The 17,657-nt window shown below is 42.4% G+C and overlaps 1 protein-coding gene across 1 annotated transcript in view; it reads right to left on the bottom strand.

Moving 5' to 3' along the window:
• The window catches only part of RNF113A (ring finger protein 113A), a 379,605-nt gene that overhangs the window by 306,448 nt on the left and 55,500 nt on the right, over positions 1 to 17,657 (bottom strand). The window contains exon 3 of the mRNA XM_044055201.1: positions 17,344 to 17,445. Coding sequence (XP_043911136.1) covers positions 17,344 to 17,445 — 102 coding nt within the window. The remainder of the gene's footprint in view (positions 1 to 17,343; positions 17,446 to 17,657) is intronic.

Raw genomic sequence — 17,657 nt, 5'->3', positions numbered from 1 at the left:
TGGTCAGCCATAGTCCTCCTGTGCTTGCCTGTACCTCTGAGAAGTATACACCAAACAGGAGGGGTCCCAGGACTGAGCCCTGGGGGACGCCACTTGTAAATGGTTTAGAGTCGGACCTAGAACCTGCAACTCTCACCATGTGGGTTCTATCAGTGAGCCAATTGGCAAACCATCCCGTGACATAGGGGTTTATGTTCAGGCTGGTGAGCTTATCTATAATACCAGAATGGGGAATGGTGTCGAAAGCCTTTGCGAGGTCTAGGTAGGCTGTGTGGACCTCCTTTCCCTCGTCTAAAGCCTTGGTAACTGTCTCAAAGAAGTCCACCAGATTTAGGAGGCATGATCTGCCCTTAAAGCCAAACTGGGTTGCGTCCAATGTTTGAAGGTTCCCAATGTCTCTGTTAATGAATTCCATGATGATGCGCTCCACAGCCTTGCAGACCAGGCTAGTTAGGCTTATAGGGCGATAGTTCCCGGGGTCCGTTTTGGCTCCACCTTTGTGGAGCGGGACAATGGTTGCTGTGCGCCACTCTATGGGTACATAGCCTGTAGAGAGGCTGAGTTTGAACAGTTTAGGTGAGGGGTTAGCTAATTTTGGAGCTCATGTAAGACACAGCCTGGGACACAGTCTGGTCCCATTGAAGCTGTATTTTTGGCTTTGGATAGGGCCGTTTTAACCTGTGTATCAGTGACTGCCAGGACACTACATTCTTCTGGTATGGTTATGGGCCCTTTACGGGGTAAAGTTTTCACTAAACCTGTCTGCCAGAATGTTGGCAATATCAGTCGGTTCAGTGTATTTTGTGCCATTCTGCACTAACTCAGAGCAGATCTGAGTTTTTACTTAGGTTCTGACATAGCTAAAGAACGCTTTGTGGTTATCTTTGGAGTCCTTGGCAATTTTTCTTTCAAAGCTAGCCTTGGATGATTTTATGATGGATCGTAGTTTCTTGCTGATACTGATCAGAGATGTCTTCCCTTCTTGGGATTTACTTTTTTCTGCACTAGTTTCCTCCTCCTACTGTATAGCTTGTTTATGGCAGGGGTCGACTAGTTTCCTTTTCTTGGAGGAGTGAGTCTTGGTTTTGTTTTGGATAGCACGATCCATGTATTCTTGCAGGTGCTCATAGAGTGCCTTTGTAAGGGATTCAGCAGCTTGGACAACATTGTCCTTTAGCATGGGGGCTGTAAACCTTTCCACCTCGGTCTTAAGTAACGTGAAGTTTGCTTTTGAAAAGTTTTTCACGGTGGTTTCCTTGATTGGGGGTGGGGGCGGAATGTGGATATCCAGAGTGATTAGTCTATGGTCTGATCTAACCAGCGAGGGTTAGACCTCTGGTGTAGAACACCGGTCGCCCATGTTGGTGATGACCAGGTCCAATATGTTGTCACCTCTGGTGGGGGTGTTGACCAGTTGATCCAGGGCATTAGAGTTTATAAATTCTAGGAAGCGCTGGGCAAGAGAGTTAGTACTTGAGTAGTGCTCCCAGTTAATGCTTGGGTAATTGAAATCACCCAATATTAGGGCATTTGGTAGGACCTTCATATTTTTCCAGTGTCTCCAGAAACGTGGAATGGGGGTCCTGGGTCATGGTGGGTGATCTGTAGCAAGCTACAATTTGAACTGCAGTTTTGCCCATTGTTAGGTGCACATAGATTATCTCTGAGGCATTATGCTGTGCCACTAACCTGGAGGTGTGGGTATCCTTGATGAATATGGATACACCCCCACCTTTTGTGTTTCGGTCCGGCTTCTGTGGCCGAAAAGTATGGTATGAGTTATAGCCTGGTAGTGCTGCGGTGCTCTCAGCAGCCTTAAACCAGGTTTCTGATACTGCGCAGATATCGATGTTCTCCATACTGAGGAGTGCCTCGAGTGCATGCATTTTGAGGTTTAGATTTCTGGCATTGAGTAGCATAACCCTCAGTTTTTGGTTACTTGTGCTATTTATGTTGGTGGGTTTGTCTTTTGAGCCTTGCCTAAAAAAGGCATTATGGGGGCGGCAAAAGCCTGGGCCAGTATTTGAAAGCCTAAGGGTGACCGGTGCAAGCCATCTCTTGCAAAGCAACGTGGCTTATCGAGCATGTCATCCCAGGTGGACAGATACTGGATCCCCTTTGAATGACACCAGAAACTTAGCCAATTGTTGAAACTGATCATTTTTTCTTTATACTGTGGCATCATTCTTGGTGAGGGCAAGATGCTACTCCGGGTCAGGGCCATACCAGCCTGGGGCTACGTGATCAGAGAGCTCTTCCATGTAGTCTAGGGAGGTACGTTTCAGGTCATTCACACCAACACGGTCAATGACAGAGTCATATTTGTACTTGTTCTAGAGTGACCAGAGTGCTTGTGTTATGTGGCGGATCCTGGTGCCCGACAGGAGGCTAACTGCAACCTTCTCCAGCCTAGTTAGTGGGACATCAGTGTGCCCGACTATAGAGTCGCCCATTACTAATGTGTTGGGTATGTTATTTTGCCTTAAGGGCTGTGACTGCGTGGCACACTGATTATGTGAAGTATGTGTTTCATGACTTGTGATGGGGCATGGAGGTTGCTTGGGTGTCTGCTTTGGAAGTATATGTTGCTTTTGCAGATTTTTATTTAGAGTCACGGGTATGTTTTTGTGTATTTATGTGTGTTATTTGCCAGTGTTGGTTTAGTAGGTCTATGTAAGACTGGTGGTGTGTTGCAAGTATTTTCCTTCTCCTCTTGACTGTCAGTTCCACTGTTGGGTTGAAAGAGCTTTGCCTCCAGTTTGGCTGTATAATTGCATCTCTCGCATATATTAGTGTTTGGTGGTAGGAGGAGAGGGTCTGTGTACATGAAGCAGTTGTAAAATGGCCTCAAAATGCCCAGATTCACCAGTTGGACTGGAGATTACACCTGAAACTGCCCTTTGGACATGCCTGAATAGGAAGTGAGCTGTTTTACAGATTAGCTGGTAGGGACGAATAGAGAGCCTTGTACTTCTGGACAGTATAGGGGGTCTAGTGCTAGGGTTAATTAGTGCTTGCTATGAGTTTTGAGCAAGTGCTGGGCTGTGAAATGAATGGTTTGAGTGCTTAATTTTTGAAAGTTTGTCGGAAATGAAAGAGAAATTAGCCAAAAATGGCCAATAAACTACTAACGTCTGGGCTACAGCAAACAAAGCACACAAATTTCAGAAAGAAACAGATCAAATAAGCAGGCACAATAAGCCTTTAACCAGAAATTCCCAGCTCAGAAGGGCAGAATCTAGCCTCTCCTCCCACAAGAGTGCAGACTACAAACCTTCTTGGCCTGGAGCCAAAGTGCTTAAACCACAACTAATGCGCTTTTAGAATAACGGACACTGAGCCTTCAATCAGCAATTCCCAACTTAGAACCTGTCCTGCCTCAACAATGTAGTCCACAAACCTTCTTAATGTTAAACAACTGGTTTGAAGCCCAAGTGCTTAAACCAAAAGGCTTAGAATAACAGTTACAATTTAATCAGGCTACTACCAAGCTGTAATAACTGCAGGAGAATAATACAATTGAGTACTTTTAAGAAGAAGCACAAGCAAAATAAGGTAATAAAGTGGGAAGAAACAATTACAGTAAAAGCAGATGAATAAAGTGCAATTTTGTTTTATATATAACAATAGAAAACGAGCAAACTGATTTAAACAAATTACCCAATTAACCAGTAAAAAACACTCAAAACTGAGCCCTGTTCCAACAGTCTTCAATATGACAAGTTCTAACCGCACACTCCTGCCACAAGGGTGCAGGGGAACCTTCTCCAAAAAAGATGGCCTGGATTAGTGCGCAAGTTATACAAACAAAGGCTAGATTCAGCAGGTCTGAATCTAGTCTATGGTACAGCAGACAAGGTGCACCAGTATCAGAAAAAACTGTTCAAATGAGCAGGCACAGTAAGCCTTTAACCAGAAATTCCCAGCTCAGAAGGGTAGAATCTAGCATCTCCTCCCACAAGAGTGCAGACCACAAACCTTCTTAATGTAAAATAACTGGCCTAGAGCCCAAGTGCTTAAACAAGAACTAATACACTTTTAGAATAACAGACAATGAGCCTTCAATAAGCAATTCCCAACTTAGGATGTAAGCTACATGTCCTGCCGCAACAGTGCAGACCACAAACCATCTTAATGTAAAACAATTGGTCTGAAGCCCAAGTGCAATAACCAAAAGACTCAGAATAACCGTTACAATTTAATCAGGCTACTACCAAGCAGTAATAAATGCAGCAGAATAAACAAAATTAAGTACTTTTAAGAGGCAAAGGAAAAGAAGGTAAAAAAAAGTAGGAAAAAACACAAATACAGTAAAAGCAGATAAAGTGCAAATTGTTTTATATATATATATATATATATATATATATATATATATATATATATATATAAAACAATAGAAAACAAGCAAACTGATTTGAACTAATTACCCAATTAACCGGTAAAAAACCCCTCAGAACTGAGCCCTGTTCCATATATGAATTCTTTGGAGGCAATAATTGAGAGGGAAAGTTCCTCTCTGATAAGATACATTTGAAAAGAGGAACCAGGCAAATGTGTCCTCATTCCTCTTTCCCCATTGTTATTTGCTTTATGTTTATAGTTCGTGGCAAAGAAAATAAGGGACTCAGAAATTCAGGTAATTAAGAAAAGTTGGCTCAATTTACATATAATACTTTGTATCGGAGAGATTCAGAAAGGAACTTTAGTTATGGAACATTCTGACACAGTTTCAAGTCTTTTTGGGATCTAAAATTAAGAAAAAACAATGGCTACAGCAGCAAATTATAGACCCACAAGCAAATTGGTTCAACGCTCACCCATATTTATGAGGCTATGATAACAAAGCATTTAGGTATATGGACTAAAAAGGTTTCTGTTACGACAGGTAAGGATATGTGATAAAGAGACTAAAGAAAAGGTAATACAAGAATGACAAACAGGAAGCTCTTCTTTATGGCTATAGGTAGTAAGATACAAGCAGTGACTATGTTTTAGTCTCTTCAGTTTTATATACAGGTCAGGCAAATTTTTATCAAACAGCGGGGGGAGTTGTGGACAATAATTTAAAGATTTGAAGGAATTTATTTGGAAGGGAGAGAGGGTAAGACTTAAGTGGGATAAGATGTGCCTCGCCATAGAACAAGGTAGTTTAGGATTACCCAAATTTGCACGGATATTTTAGAGCTATGCAGTCAAGGCCGATGCACATAACATAAGCAGAAGATTATAAATCAAATCAGAGGGGAACGGGATGATGACAATGGACAATTTTTGGTGGGGAGTTTTAGAAATAAGGAGAGAGTAGGATTTTGGATGCAGATTTTTAAGGAAAAAAACCAACTATACTTTCTGCAACTTCCTGAAAAAGTCAACACATGAATGGAGAAAGAAGATTTTTGCCACTAGGGATAACTGCAAGTATGGGTACAGAAAACAGGCAAGATGGGGCTGCAATTTACTGGAAAAAAATGGTAAGGACCAAGATATTGACAGCAAATATCCGGAAAGGGAAAGGTAATGGAGTGGGATAAGGTCAAGCAGGAGTTTACACTGCGGAAAGGGCAGCTCTAGTAGAGATTTTAGTTGAGTCTAGAATAGAAGCTACTGTTAAAAAAGGGATAATTAGTAGGGCACATAAAATATTGTATGATAACTATAAGAACCAATCAAAGAAGGTTAGAAAAGATTAAGAGACAGAATGAAAAAGCAATTTACTAAGGAACAAATGAAGGACATATGCATGCCTACCAAGTATGCAACAAAGTCCAGAAGGTTTAGGAGTTTTCATTGGAATTACCTGTACAGATAACTTTATACCTCAAAGTAGGCTTCAAAGTTTTTTCTCAGAGAGACCGTAAATGCTGAAGATGTGATGGGAAACCGGGACAGGTAATTAAGAGTGTGATGAGTTGGGAAATTTTAAAACTACACTACAGAACACACTGTCAGAAATATTGGGGGAAGCAAATTGCTGTAACTAAGGAAAAGTACAGTTTTGTACCTGATGTTCGAAGATCCACATTGCTGCAGTCCTTACACTTGGGTAGTCCGCTGTCCTCGGTCGGCCCGAATATCAAAGTATAAGGCTGACGCCGGTCAAGGCGCATTTGACTGACATCAGGACGTCAGGGTACAAATGCGCATGACCGACGTCATATCCTCAGTCTTTTCTTGCCCCAGATGTCAGAAGACCCTAAAAATAAAGGTCAAAACCAAAAGACAGCAAACAAACAACCAACCACCCTTGCACTAATTATATGTACAATATATACAATATACACAATATTTACAACCCAACCCACACAACCACCTCTAACTACAGAGGCGAAGGAGGGAGGGTAAATTGGACTGCAGCAATGTGGATCTTGAACATCTACATTTATGGTAGGTACAAAACTGTACTATGTTCTTCATCTCACATTGCTGCAGTCCTTACACTTGGGTAGAATCCCAAAGCAGAGGAAAGGGAGGATGGCCAAACTACAAGGAAGCAGGAGCTGCCAAAATGCCCTGCAAAACAGCAGTGGCAAAACCAGCCCTGGATTTAGAGTAAAGTGGCAGGTGATAATGCCTAGAGAAAGTATGCACTGAACTCCAAGTAGCTGCCTCCAAAATATCCTTGGTTGCCACTCCCCTCAAAAGGCTGTCAGTGGCAGTAGCCCTAGTGGAATGAGGCCTAATCCCAGCTGGAATCTCCTTGCCATGATGGGAATAACAGAAAGCAATGCAAAACCCAATCCACTTAGAAATAGTTTGTTTTGACACAGGCTTGCCCTGAGAACTGAAAGCAAAAGAAACAAGCAACTGCTGAGACTGCCTGAACCCTTTAGTTCTGTCCAAATAATATCGCAACTGCCTGTGTACATCTAAAGTGTGCAAAATCTTTTCCCCTTTATTTTGGGGAATTGCATAAAAAGTAGGCAAATGAATAGTTTGGTTTAAAGCCACACTAGAAACCACCTTAGGCATAAAGGAAGGATTAGTACGCAAAGATACCCTATCCTTATGGAAAATCAAGAAAGGCTCAACCGCCATAAGGGCCTGTAATTCAGAAACCCTTCTTGCAGAGGTAATGGCCAACAAAAGGCAGTCTTCCATGATAAATATTTCAACTCAGAAGTAGCTGCAGGCTCAAAAGGTTGTAGAGTGAGTTTCTCCAACACAAAATTGAGATCCCAAGCAGGAGTAGGAGCTCTAATGGGGGTCTTATATTCTTTGCCCCTCTAAGAAATTGCTTGAACAAAGGATGAGAAAACAATGGAGGGTCACATTCATAGTGAGCTGAAATTGCTGCAGCATGAACCTTAATAGAAGAGAAGGACAAACCTCTGTCCAGTAACTCAGTAAGATATTGAAGAGCCACACTTAAATTAGGCTCAGAAACATCAAAATCCTTTGCTGCACTCCAAAATAAAAATCTCTTCCATTTATCTGCGTACACTTTCCTTGTACTAGGCCTTCTAGCTTCCAAAATCACATTCAAAACTTGTTGTGGAAGTTGAGACCCTCTATGGTTCAAAACAGAATATGCCAGGCTGTTAGGTGAAGAGAGTGAAGTTTGACATTGAGCAAATGGCTGTCCTCCTGTGACAACAGGTGTGGAATCGAAGGCAAAGGCCATGGAGGCTTCCGTACCAGACTTCTCAGTAATGGGTACCAGTGCTGTCGAGGCCAATCTGGAGCTATTAAAATCATCCTTGGCTTGTCCTGTCTGACCTTTAGAAGTACCTTTGGGAGGAGAGGCAGAGGTGGAAAGGCATACACATGAAGATTGCTCCAATTGAAAGAAAGAGCATCCACTTTCCAAGCTGTGGGATGAAACCTTTTTGTGCAAAACTTTGGCAGCTGATGGTTTAGTGGAGAAGCGAACAGATCTATGTCTGGAGTTCCCCATGACACTGTCAATTTCTGAAATACAAGAGGATCCAATTTCCACTCGTGGGGATCCATAATTCGTCTGCTCAACACATCTGCTAAGGAGTTCTGTGCTCCTGCAGAAACCTTGCCTGAAGATTGAGCTGTAAACTGAGAGCAGTCTCCCACAAAATCATAGCTTGCCTGCATAGAGGATAAGAATGCGTTCCCCCTTGCTTGTTGATGTACCACATGACAGTTGTGTTGTCTGTTAGAATCAACACCTGCCCTGGAAGAAGTAAATCCTTGAAAGCTATTAATGCAAACTGGACTGCTAACATCTCCTTCAGGTTGATATGTAGATGTTGTAGTCTGGCAGGCCACTTGTCTTGTATCCACTTTCCATTTAGATGAGCTCCCCAAGCTTTGTCTGAGGCATCTGTCGTTAAAATCTGACACGCCTCTGGCCGGGTCACAGAGAGTCCCTTGTTTAGGTGACATTCCTGAGCCCACCACAAAAATTCCTTTTGAATGCAAGGTATTATTTGAATGACAGTGTCCAGATCCTGGCAGTGCTGTGTCCATACATTTTGAGATACCATTGCAGCTTCCTCATATGCAGTTTGGCATTGGGAAGCACCAGAATACAAGATGCCATGAACCCTAAGGCTTGAAGGACTGTCCTTGCAGTCAGCCCGGACTGATGAGATAGTTGATGGAAGTAAAGGGAAAGACTCTTTTGTTTGTCCGGGGTTAAAAGGCCATCTGGGATGCTGTATTCAGTCTTACACCCAGAAAGCACATGTCCTGAGAGGGTACTAGACTGGACTTTATTTCGTTCACAGAATACCCCAGGCATCTTAGCACTGCTATCACATATTCCAAATGATGAAGAAGCTCTTCCCTTCCTTGAGCCAGAATCAGGCAGTCGTCCAAATAAGGATAGATCTGTATTCCTTTTAGCCTGAAGAAAGCTATCACTGGAGCCAGAACTTTCGTGAATACTCTGGGCAGTAGATAAGCCAAAGGGCAATGCAGAGAACTGATAGTGAGAAGTCCCAGCTCGAAACGCAGATACTTCCTGCAACTTAGTCTGATAGGAACATGAAGGTAAGCCTCCTTGAGATCCAAAGTTACCATCCAATGATCTTTGCCCAGCAGAGGTAAAAGCTGTTGTAACGTCAACATTTTGAACTTGGGAATGTCCAGATAAGTGTTGAGGATAGATAAATCCAAAATTGGTCTCCACGTGTTCCCCTTCTTTGGTACTAGGAACAGGCGAGAATAAAATCCTAGGCCCACTTCTGGCATAGGGACCGGCTGTATGGCCCCTAGTTGAAGTAACAGAGAAATTTGCTTGTGAGCCTCTATTCTTTGTTGAGGAGGAACATCTGGCATGCCTTTGAAAGGAGGCAAGGTATGGAAATAAAACCTGTAACCTTGGTGTATGATATCCAATACCCATCTGTCTTGGGTAATTAAACTCCAATTTTCTTTGAAAAGTGCCAACCTTCCTCCCAAAGGTGCTGCCAGACGAGAAGGCTCTGGCAGCCGAAAAGGTAGGTCATTGGGTCTGTTTACGAAAGGACTGACCCCTGCCCTCACCTGAAGACTGTGCTGGAGAACTCCCTGTTCTAGGCCTGAAAGAACCCTGAGCTCTGCCCCTACCACGTCTAGATCTACCCCTAGACTGGGAATCATAAGAAGGATACGTCCACCCTTTAGCAGGCCAATTTCTACTAAACTTTGGAGGCTGAACCTGCAAAAAATCTTTAACAGTCTGCATAGACTTAGCCTTGTCTTCCATTTTCTTTAAAACTGTCTCAACAGGAGAACCAAACAACACATCAGATTGCAAAGGAGCATCTAAAATCCTTGTTTTAACATGGTCAGATAAATTTTGATCCCTCAACCAGGCGTGCCTGCGAAGAACTGACCCAGTGGCAGCCACCCTAGACGAGGCCTGTACAGCATCAAAACCACATTGCAAAGAATGCTTACCCACCTGTTCAGAAACATGTACTAAATCTTGTAACTGTTTACAATCAATACCTTCCGCCAGAGCATCAACCTTAGACTTCAACTGTGAAAGGAGATAGTTTTGGTATTTTAACATGTGAAACTGGCAATTCAAAGCCCTCATAGCTAGAGTGGAAGAAGTATAAACTTTCTTTCCCCATCTATCCAAGGCCCTGGCTTCTTTATCTGTAGGAACCGGATTTTTGACAACAGAAGCCTTAACACCTTTAGGCCCCTGGCTAACAGTTTCTGGGTCTGCCCTAGGACTCTTAAAAAGATACTTATGAGCTTCAGGCACCCTGTAATACCTATCCGGTTTAACAGGAGCAGGAGGCAGAGAATCAGGATTAAGAGAAGCCTCTGTAAAAACATCTTCCACTACATCCAAAACAGGAGGTATAGCCAAAGGCCTATGCTGGGGTAAAAACAAAAATTCCCTAAGCCTTTTCCTGGAATCAGAGAAGTCCTGACCTTCCCACTTAAAATGTTCCCTCATGGAATGAAGAGTTTCTGAAAAAGAAAAATCCTCAGGAGGAGAAGCAGAAGGAGTAGAATCATCCCCATCAGAATCAGAATAAGGAGAGTACTCCTGCAAGTCTTCAGCCGAAGACTCTGAAACATCCGAAGCCTGCTCAAAACTCCCTAGCTCAGGCTCAACCCTAGGTCTCTTATCAGGAGGGGGCAAAGAACCCCTAATCAGAGTAATCAAATCTTCTGCCATTTTAAGCATATGCTTCTTGGGCACAGTTCCAGAAGAACTAGGGGTGACACCAACTGAAGCTAAACCTGGCCTGCCTCTAGGAGAAGCCTTGGAAACAGAAGGAGAGGGCCTAACCACCCTAGGCAGGGAGGGGAGTATAGTAACCTGAGAAGCCCCATCACCCTGGCCTGCCTCCTGAGAGGCCACATCCTGCAATAACAAGGTCTCTCCCTGGGATCCCAAAGAAACCTCCGGTGGAACCACTGCTCCACCGACACCTCTAAAGAACCGGCGTCCGGTACGGACGGTTCTTCTAGCCTAGGCTTCACTGCTTTGTCCTTGCGCTTCTTTGAAGAAGCGGGCGTCGGAGCATCCGACGGCATGTTATAATTGCACCGCTTCCCAAAGACTAACCTGGCACAATCTAATCTCCTCTTTATAGTGCGCTTATTAAATCTAGCACAAGAGCGACACCCAACAACGTCGTGCTCAGGCCCTAAACAAGGAATACACAAAGTATGATAATCTCTATCGGTATCTGTTTCCCACAAGAAATACAATTATTCACTTTTTCTGACATCCGGTAAACCACTGAGGCAAGAAAAACTAAAATATTCCAGCGGGTACTTGGCCAACTTTGACTCGGTCTGAAACTCCAGCGAAAAATTTCAGAACGCCAACCGGCACTTGCAATACTGCTTCTGCATCGGACCATGCGGCAAAAAAGACTGAGGATATGACATCGGTCATGCGCATTTGTACCCTGACGTCCTGATGTCAGTCAAATGCGCCTTGACCGGCGTCAGCCTTATACTTTGATATTCGGGCCGACCGAGGACAGCGGACTACCCAAGTGTAAGGACTGCAGCAATGTGAGATGAAGAACATCTATTCTTTTTAGCTGCGACACAGGATCGGAATTGCCTAGATATAGTGAGGTCGTAAGTTTAATGCAACTGGCAACCAAAAACAGAAATCATTAGAAAATGGAAATCAAAATCTAAACTAACTGAAATACTGAATATATATGTAAAAACTGGAAGTGAGATCTTTAGAAAGGAACAAATTGCATAGAAATAAACATTTTAGGAACAATACATGCAGAGTAATTTTAGGAGAAGGGCTAAGCTTTAAAAAAAGGCAGAAACTGCATAATCCATGTATTACTGGAGTGTATGACAGTTACAAAGAAAGACATGCAATGTATAATACATTTCAGAAAAGATAGAGCATAATATTTTTTCATGCATGTGTGCGAATGTCAAGTGATAATTTAATAAAGTGGTAAGAAAAGCACATACGGTCTTTTGAGAAGGACAGAAGAACAGAATGCAGCATGATCATGTAGGACTCTTTTAGGATGAAGGTGTTTAGGGCACTGAGATCTAGTACAGATTTAAGATCCTGCTTCTTTTGGAACATCACAAAGAAATCGGGATTAAAACCCCTGTCCTCGCTGATCTACCAGGACTTCTTTAACAACGCTTTTTACAAGGTTCTGTTGACCCTCTTTCACTGTCTGTCCTTTCCGATGGGGTTGCACATCTGGCAATGGTACAGATGCATATTCTGGTCTGGACTTGAATGGAATGAAATATCCATTTTTGATGATCTCCCTTATCCACCTGGCACAGTGTACAAGAGTTTCAGAGCCAGGTGGAGGGTGAATCTTCCACCGACCATCTCAAAAGGGAATATGTTCAGAGTAGGAGTCAGGAATGTAAAGGCCTCTGTAGGGGGACCTATGTGTCCCTAACCACCAAGATCCTCAGCCCTCTGACCACTGCAGCTGCTGACATCTAGGTGAGGAGGACTGATGAGGATCCAGCTTAGTTTTAAATGCTGATCAGACTACACTGAAAAACGTGTCTCTGTTTGGCTCCTTTCAGGATCAATACTAGAAAGGGAATGCTGGAAAGAGTAGAAAAGTGGTCCTGTTGACTGAAAGGAATCGTTTTTTTCTCCTCCCATGTCTTGGAGATGTTGTTCAATTACAGGCCCAAACAGTAAAGGTCTCTTAAAGAATGCAACAAAGGTTGCTTTAGTGCCATGAGCAAAAAGGTTAAAGGTATAGTCAGGAGTGTTGGTGAACAGCGATACCAGGTCCTGCTGTCCTTAGAAATCCATTATTAAATATTAGCCGGACCATCTTAGAACTCCATTATTAAACACTACCAGAACCATGAGGATGCCATTCTGAGAAGATGAGGAAGCCTGACATATCAGCAATTTTTTTAACAGATTCATCAGATGGGCCATCAGCAAACTGCAATTTTTCATATCAAATATTCTGCTGAAAAAGAATGTAATTCCATACTTAAAGACACAATGTGAATGATCAGTCCATAGTCCCAGCCTCAAATTCACAGCAAGGGAATGGAGAGACCAACAATAAGTGGGATCTTTTCTCAGGTTAGCTGCAGAGACAGACATCTGGCTTGAGGTGTGGTGGGATTCTGCCCAGACAGCAGAGTCTGGCAGGGGTCTAAAGTTCAATGTTTGATTTTCTTGGACACAGGGCCACAATGTTAGGATCATCCCAAGCTGCTTCAACTGCACAGCTGATCAATTAAAAGTGGAATCACCCAAAAAAGTACACTGACTGCAGAAACAAAGAGGAAAGTTGTTGGGATGGCCAATGACCTCTCATTCAAAATCTGTACATGTTTACTACATTAAAGAGTCTCCGAGAAGAAAGTGGAAAAAGGGTCCCTACTTCATAATCATCCACAGGAGATCAATGCAGCAAGTATTTATGTTCCTCCTTCTTGCAAGGTCAAGAAACTCAATCAGTATTACAGGATTAAAAAAGCCTTTTAAAAACAAAACCATCTGAAGCTAGAAGTGCATGGGAAGGACAGGATTTCATAAAAAGCCTGTACTACCCTCCCTACAATGGTCAGGTATCAAACATTAGGACAGTTAATTCTGGCCCCTTAGAAATTAACTGCATCTGTGAGGTCTGCAGTGGCCTTGCCAATATTGGCCTAATGCTGGATGGACAGATGCTGGATCCAGAGCCTGTCCATCCAGAAGCTAAACCAGATAGGAGTTGGTATTGGAACTAAAGTAACCATCATGGAAGCAAATGACAAAGCCAATGTAGGAGCAGAAAGACAGGTCTTCATGGGAAGGGAGCCCTTACAGGCAGTATGGAACTGACACATGCCATCAGAGACAGAAGGTTCCCATCACCCAATGTTGGGAGAGGCCAATATGGAACATGTCAGCTCACAGGATTACCTCCTGACACCAGAAATGGACAGCCAACTGAATCACTAGGATTAGAAAATAAATGAGTTTTCACATCCAATCAGCCAACATGCATCACAATGGGCTGAGGAAGGGGAAGGAAAGAAGCCATCAGCTTGTCTTGAAGCTCCACAACAGCCCTGGCAAGCTTAACAATCTACGCAGGAAGTGCAAGAGATCTCTTGGCTGGAGGGAAACAGCAGAATGTCTTCTCAAGCCAAGGTATGTACAGACAAAGCAGAAGAACCAGGACCCAATATAGAACTCACCCATAACCACTGAAGGATAAGTTATTTTGAGTGTGTGTGTAGGGGGGTCTAAATCTTTGTGGCCTCATGTAGAAGGCATGACAATTATCTCAACCAATTTATAAAGTGTAGCCATAATGACCCTTTTTTTTCACAGACTTAAGAATTTAACAAAGAAAGGTGGCTCAGAATAGGGAATGCAAATGTGCAATGCTTCATTGGAGAACTAGACTGAACAACAGGTTGAGAAGAGGATGCAAACCAACCCCTCTGAGTGCCTGAAGACATCAGAGAACCATCTTAGAGTAGCCAAGACTTTTCCTTAACTTGACGGTCTAAACAAATAAAGGTAGAAAGCTGCTTTCTTCATCTCTTTAATGTCATTTTATTAAAATTTAGCAAACACATCACAGGATTCAGACAAATGTTGTGGACCTAAGCAAATATACACGTTTGTCATGACTGCTGGCATAAGCAATTTGCTTGCTACACTTATACTTATTAGAACAAGGTGGAATGGCAAAAAAGAGCAAACGCCCTGGCATAAAACAAGGAAGAAAAGAAGGTTCAGAATAATGGTAAGGTGGGGATGTCTTAAAGGCTAGGAGAGTGTCCAACGAAAGAAAAAAATCTCAAATACTGTCAACTTTACTTATGAAACAAAGCAGAAAGGAGCAAGCCTCAAAGTTTTTTCCAAAGGATACCCTGGATACATCTGGAATCCAACCAAATGCGTGTAAGCAGCACAAAGAAACTGGAAATGAAAACGCATTATATCATGTGAATAAGGAGATTCAAGAGCAGCTTGGGAAAGTGTGCCATATGCAGAAAGCCTGAAGACAATCTCCTAGCAGAAATTCAACTGTAAAAGCATACGGGGTGAATGGTGCACAATATATATGTCATGCTGTGCACACCACCTGCGGCAAAAAAACATCCCCCTCATTAACCACCTACTGTGGAGGTCAGTGCTTGACTAAGATAAGTGGAGTACTACATGTCTTCATGTGGCACACATGGCCAATGCTGACTACCCCCACATGATTCCGTCTATGAATTATATGGGTGACAGAACTGAAAACTAGCAGCTTCTAGTCTGCTTCAGTTACCCAGTACAGAGCCCACCTAAGAATCTGGATGTTAACTCACAATGTATTAGCTGCATGCAATAGATAATGCAAAATGCCAAAAGGTTCAGCTGGAAAAAAAAACTCATCTTAAATGTTAATCCTAGCACTTGACTGAGACCACAAGTCAAGTCAATGATGATAATTTACACTGTTAATGAATGTGGATTTATGCCAGCACCATAGTGTAAAAGGAAAAAGGCATGACTACAACTCCGGTGACACTGGGTTTAACTGACAGTCCCAACCAGAGGTGAGTAACTGGTCAAGAAGAGACGGGAGTCTGCAGCTGTCTGCCAATTCCAGCAGGAATGTGGATAAGATGGGGGCAGTTCAATCCTGCTGCATGGCTGTTACCTACAGTGCACTAAAAAGGAGAAAAGGGAAATAGGCGGAGCACTTCAGACTGCCTTCATCTCACAGCACTGCAGCTGGCTTTCAGTGTATGTGGAAGCACTACTGGACCAACACTGCAGGTCAAACCTCTCAATCTCTTAGTGAAAGAAATATGGACAAAGTCTAAATTAATGAGAGGACAAAGCCCCAAAATAGGGAAAGAGTTTAAATATTGTTCTTATAAATTTTGAAGTTTCCAGAACAGAATTTGTGTTGCCATGCATTTTCTAAATGATAAGAAGTCTGAAACTCAAATGTTTGTCATTATTAAATCAATCCTCACCAATTTGCCAAAAAAACACAAATTTTATGAGGAACAGACCAAAGATGAAAGGCAAAAATCTGGACATTTTAGAGGTATGCTGCAGGTCCCACTTTAGCTGTTTGCCTATCAGTCACCATACAGGGAGTCAGCAGCAAGCAGAAACCTCCTATTCCTATTAGGGGACAGATGTGATTCCTGGTCTCATGCCACCTCCTCTTCCTGATATCAATGGAAGCAGGAGAACACATAAATGAATGGCAACAGGGGACAGGGGCTTAATGGTTGCAAGGATGACATGATAACAGCACCAAGAACAAACATGTGCATGTATATGCAGCCACATAAAAAAATCTTCTTCTCTGAGAAACGCACCCAATGTATTGTAATACACAGAATAGTTACACGTTATAATTAGTCATAAATAAAAATACAGAGTGCCAACTTTGTGGCAAAGACTGGCGCAGTGATGACTCTGTTCCATATGACCCAGGACTGGTGGAGGAGTCTGCTTGGGCTAGGAGTAGATGAAGCCAGCTTGTTTGTCCTGGGGAAGAAAAGTTGCTGCATTCCCTGCACTACTGACTGTTAGCTCTGGCTGGGAAAATATACCAGGGAAACACTTGAGTAGCATTACACAAGGCACTACTAACCAATACTTCATACTTTAGCTGGAACAAGATAATGTGTGGATGCATACATTTGTAAAAACATGCTGGTAATGCAGCCCTACATCAGTGTGTGACAAAAGGAGCTGAGGGATAAAGGGGAGAATGATTAAAATGCAAAACTCTACAACTGCCTTCTTAGACTATTGCCCCCCCCCCCAAAAAAAAAAAAAAGACTGGAGAGCTGATGGTCTCCATTTATGCTGGAGAAAATGCATTAAAAAACAGCAAACGATAAAACAAATGACATACTACAAAATAGAAAGCATAAAACCAAAACATAATGATACTCACATTAGGGCTGGATAGACTAGTAGGAAGAGCCCGAAGACAAGTGATTAAACTAGATAAATGTAAGTGTACTGATCTACTACGATTAGAGATTGCAACATCAATGTTTAAATTTAAAACAAGTGCTGCTTTTTAAAAACTATGCAGATTTACTACACAGAATTCATAAAGAGCAGCAGTTTCCTGCCTACGATTCCAAGTAATTGAAATAACTTTTCTTAATTTCTGACATGCCAAAAGCAAGCTTCAAATCCTGCCAGGCTGCAAGAATAAAAATATATGCCTCCTCCTCAGGTCTCCACTGAAAATGGGCCACCTGGCTCAGTTGGACCAACCTGGTTAACAAATGTCAAATAAATAAATAAAATATTTTTGAGAGGTTGGCATAATGGTTAAGGTGTTTACCTTACAGAGACAAGGTGCAGGGTTTGATACTCACATGGAGTAATTGGCTTGGCTTAAAATGGCCCACAAGGGCAACTAGCTTAGTACAAATCTATCTATGAACCTATATAGGCCAACGTACTGCAGAACGAGTCGACTTGTAAGCCACAGTGATTCCTCCAGAGTTTTTTTCTGCATCTTCACTTTCACTGTCAGATTCCTGCTCTCGTTCTATCTTCTTTGTCTGAAAGATATAAACATGCTGTAACATGAAATAATTAAAAAGAAAAAAAAACATAACAAAATGCTTTATTTTATCCAAAGGGGCTTATCTGGTTAATAGCTAAATAAATGAAAACTGCTCTGATCACCACTGTGCAAATGTTTAGCAATGCAAATTTAAAAAAAAAAAAAGGAAACATGCAAAGTCTACTGCAATTTAAAAGGCAAAGGCAT

Source organism: Protopterus annectens, chromosome 13.part0 (genome assembly GCF_019279795.1).
Source record: "Protopterus annectens isolate FY-2018-M chromosome 13.part0, PAN1.0, whole genome shotgun sequence".
NCBI lineage: Eukaryota > Metazoa > Chordata > Ceratodontiformes > Protopteridae > Protopterus > Protopterus annectens.
The sequence above is the reverse complement of the archived record's forward strand: the minus strand, read 5'-3'. Positions and strand labels throughout refer to the sequence as shown.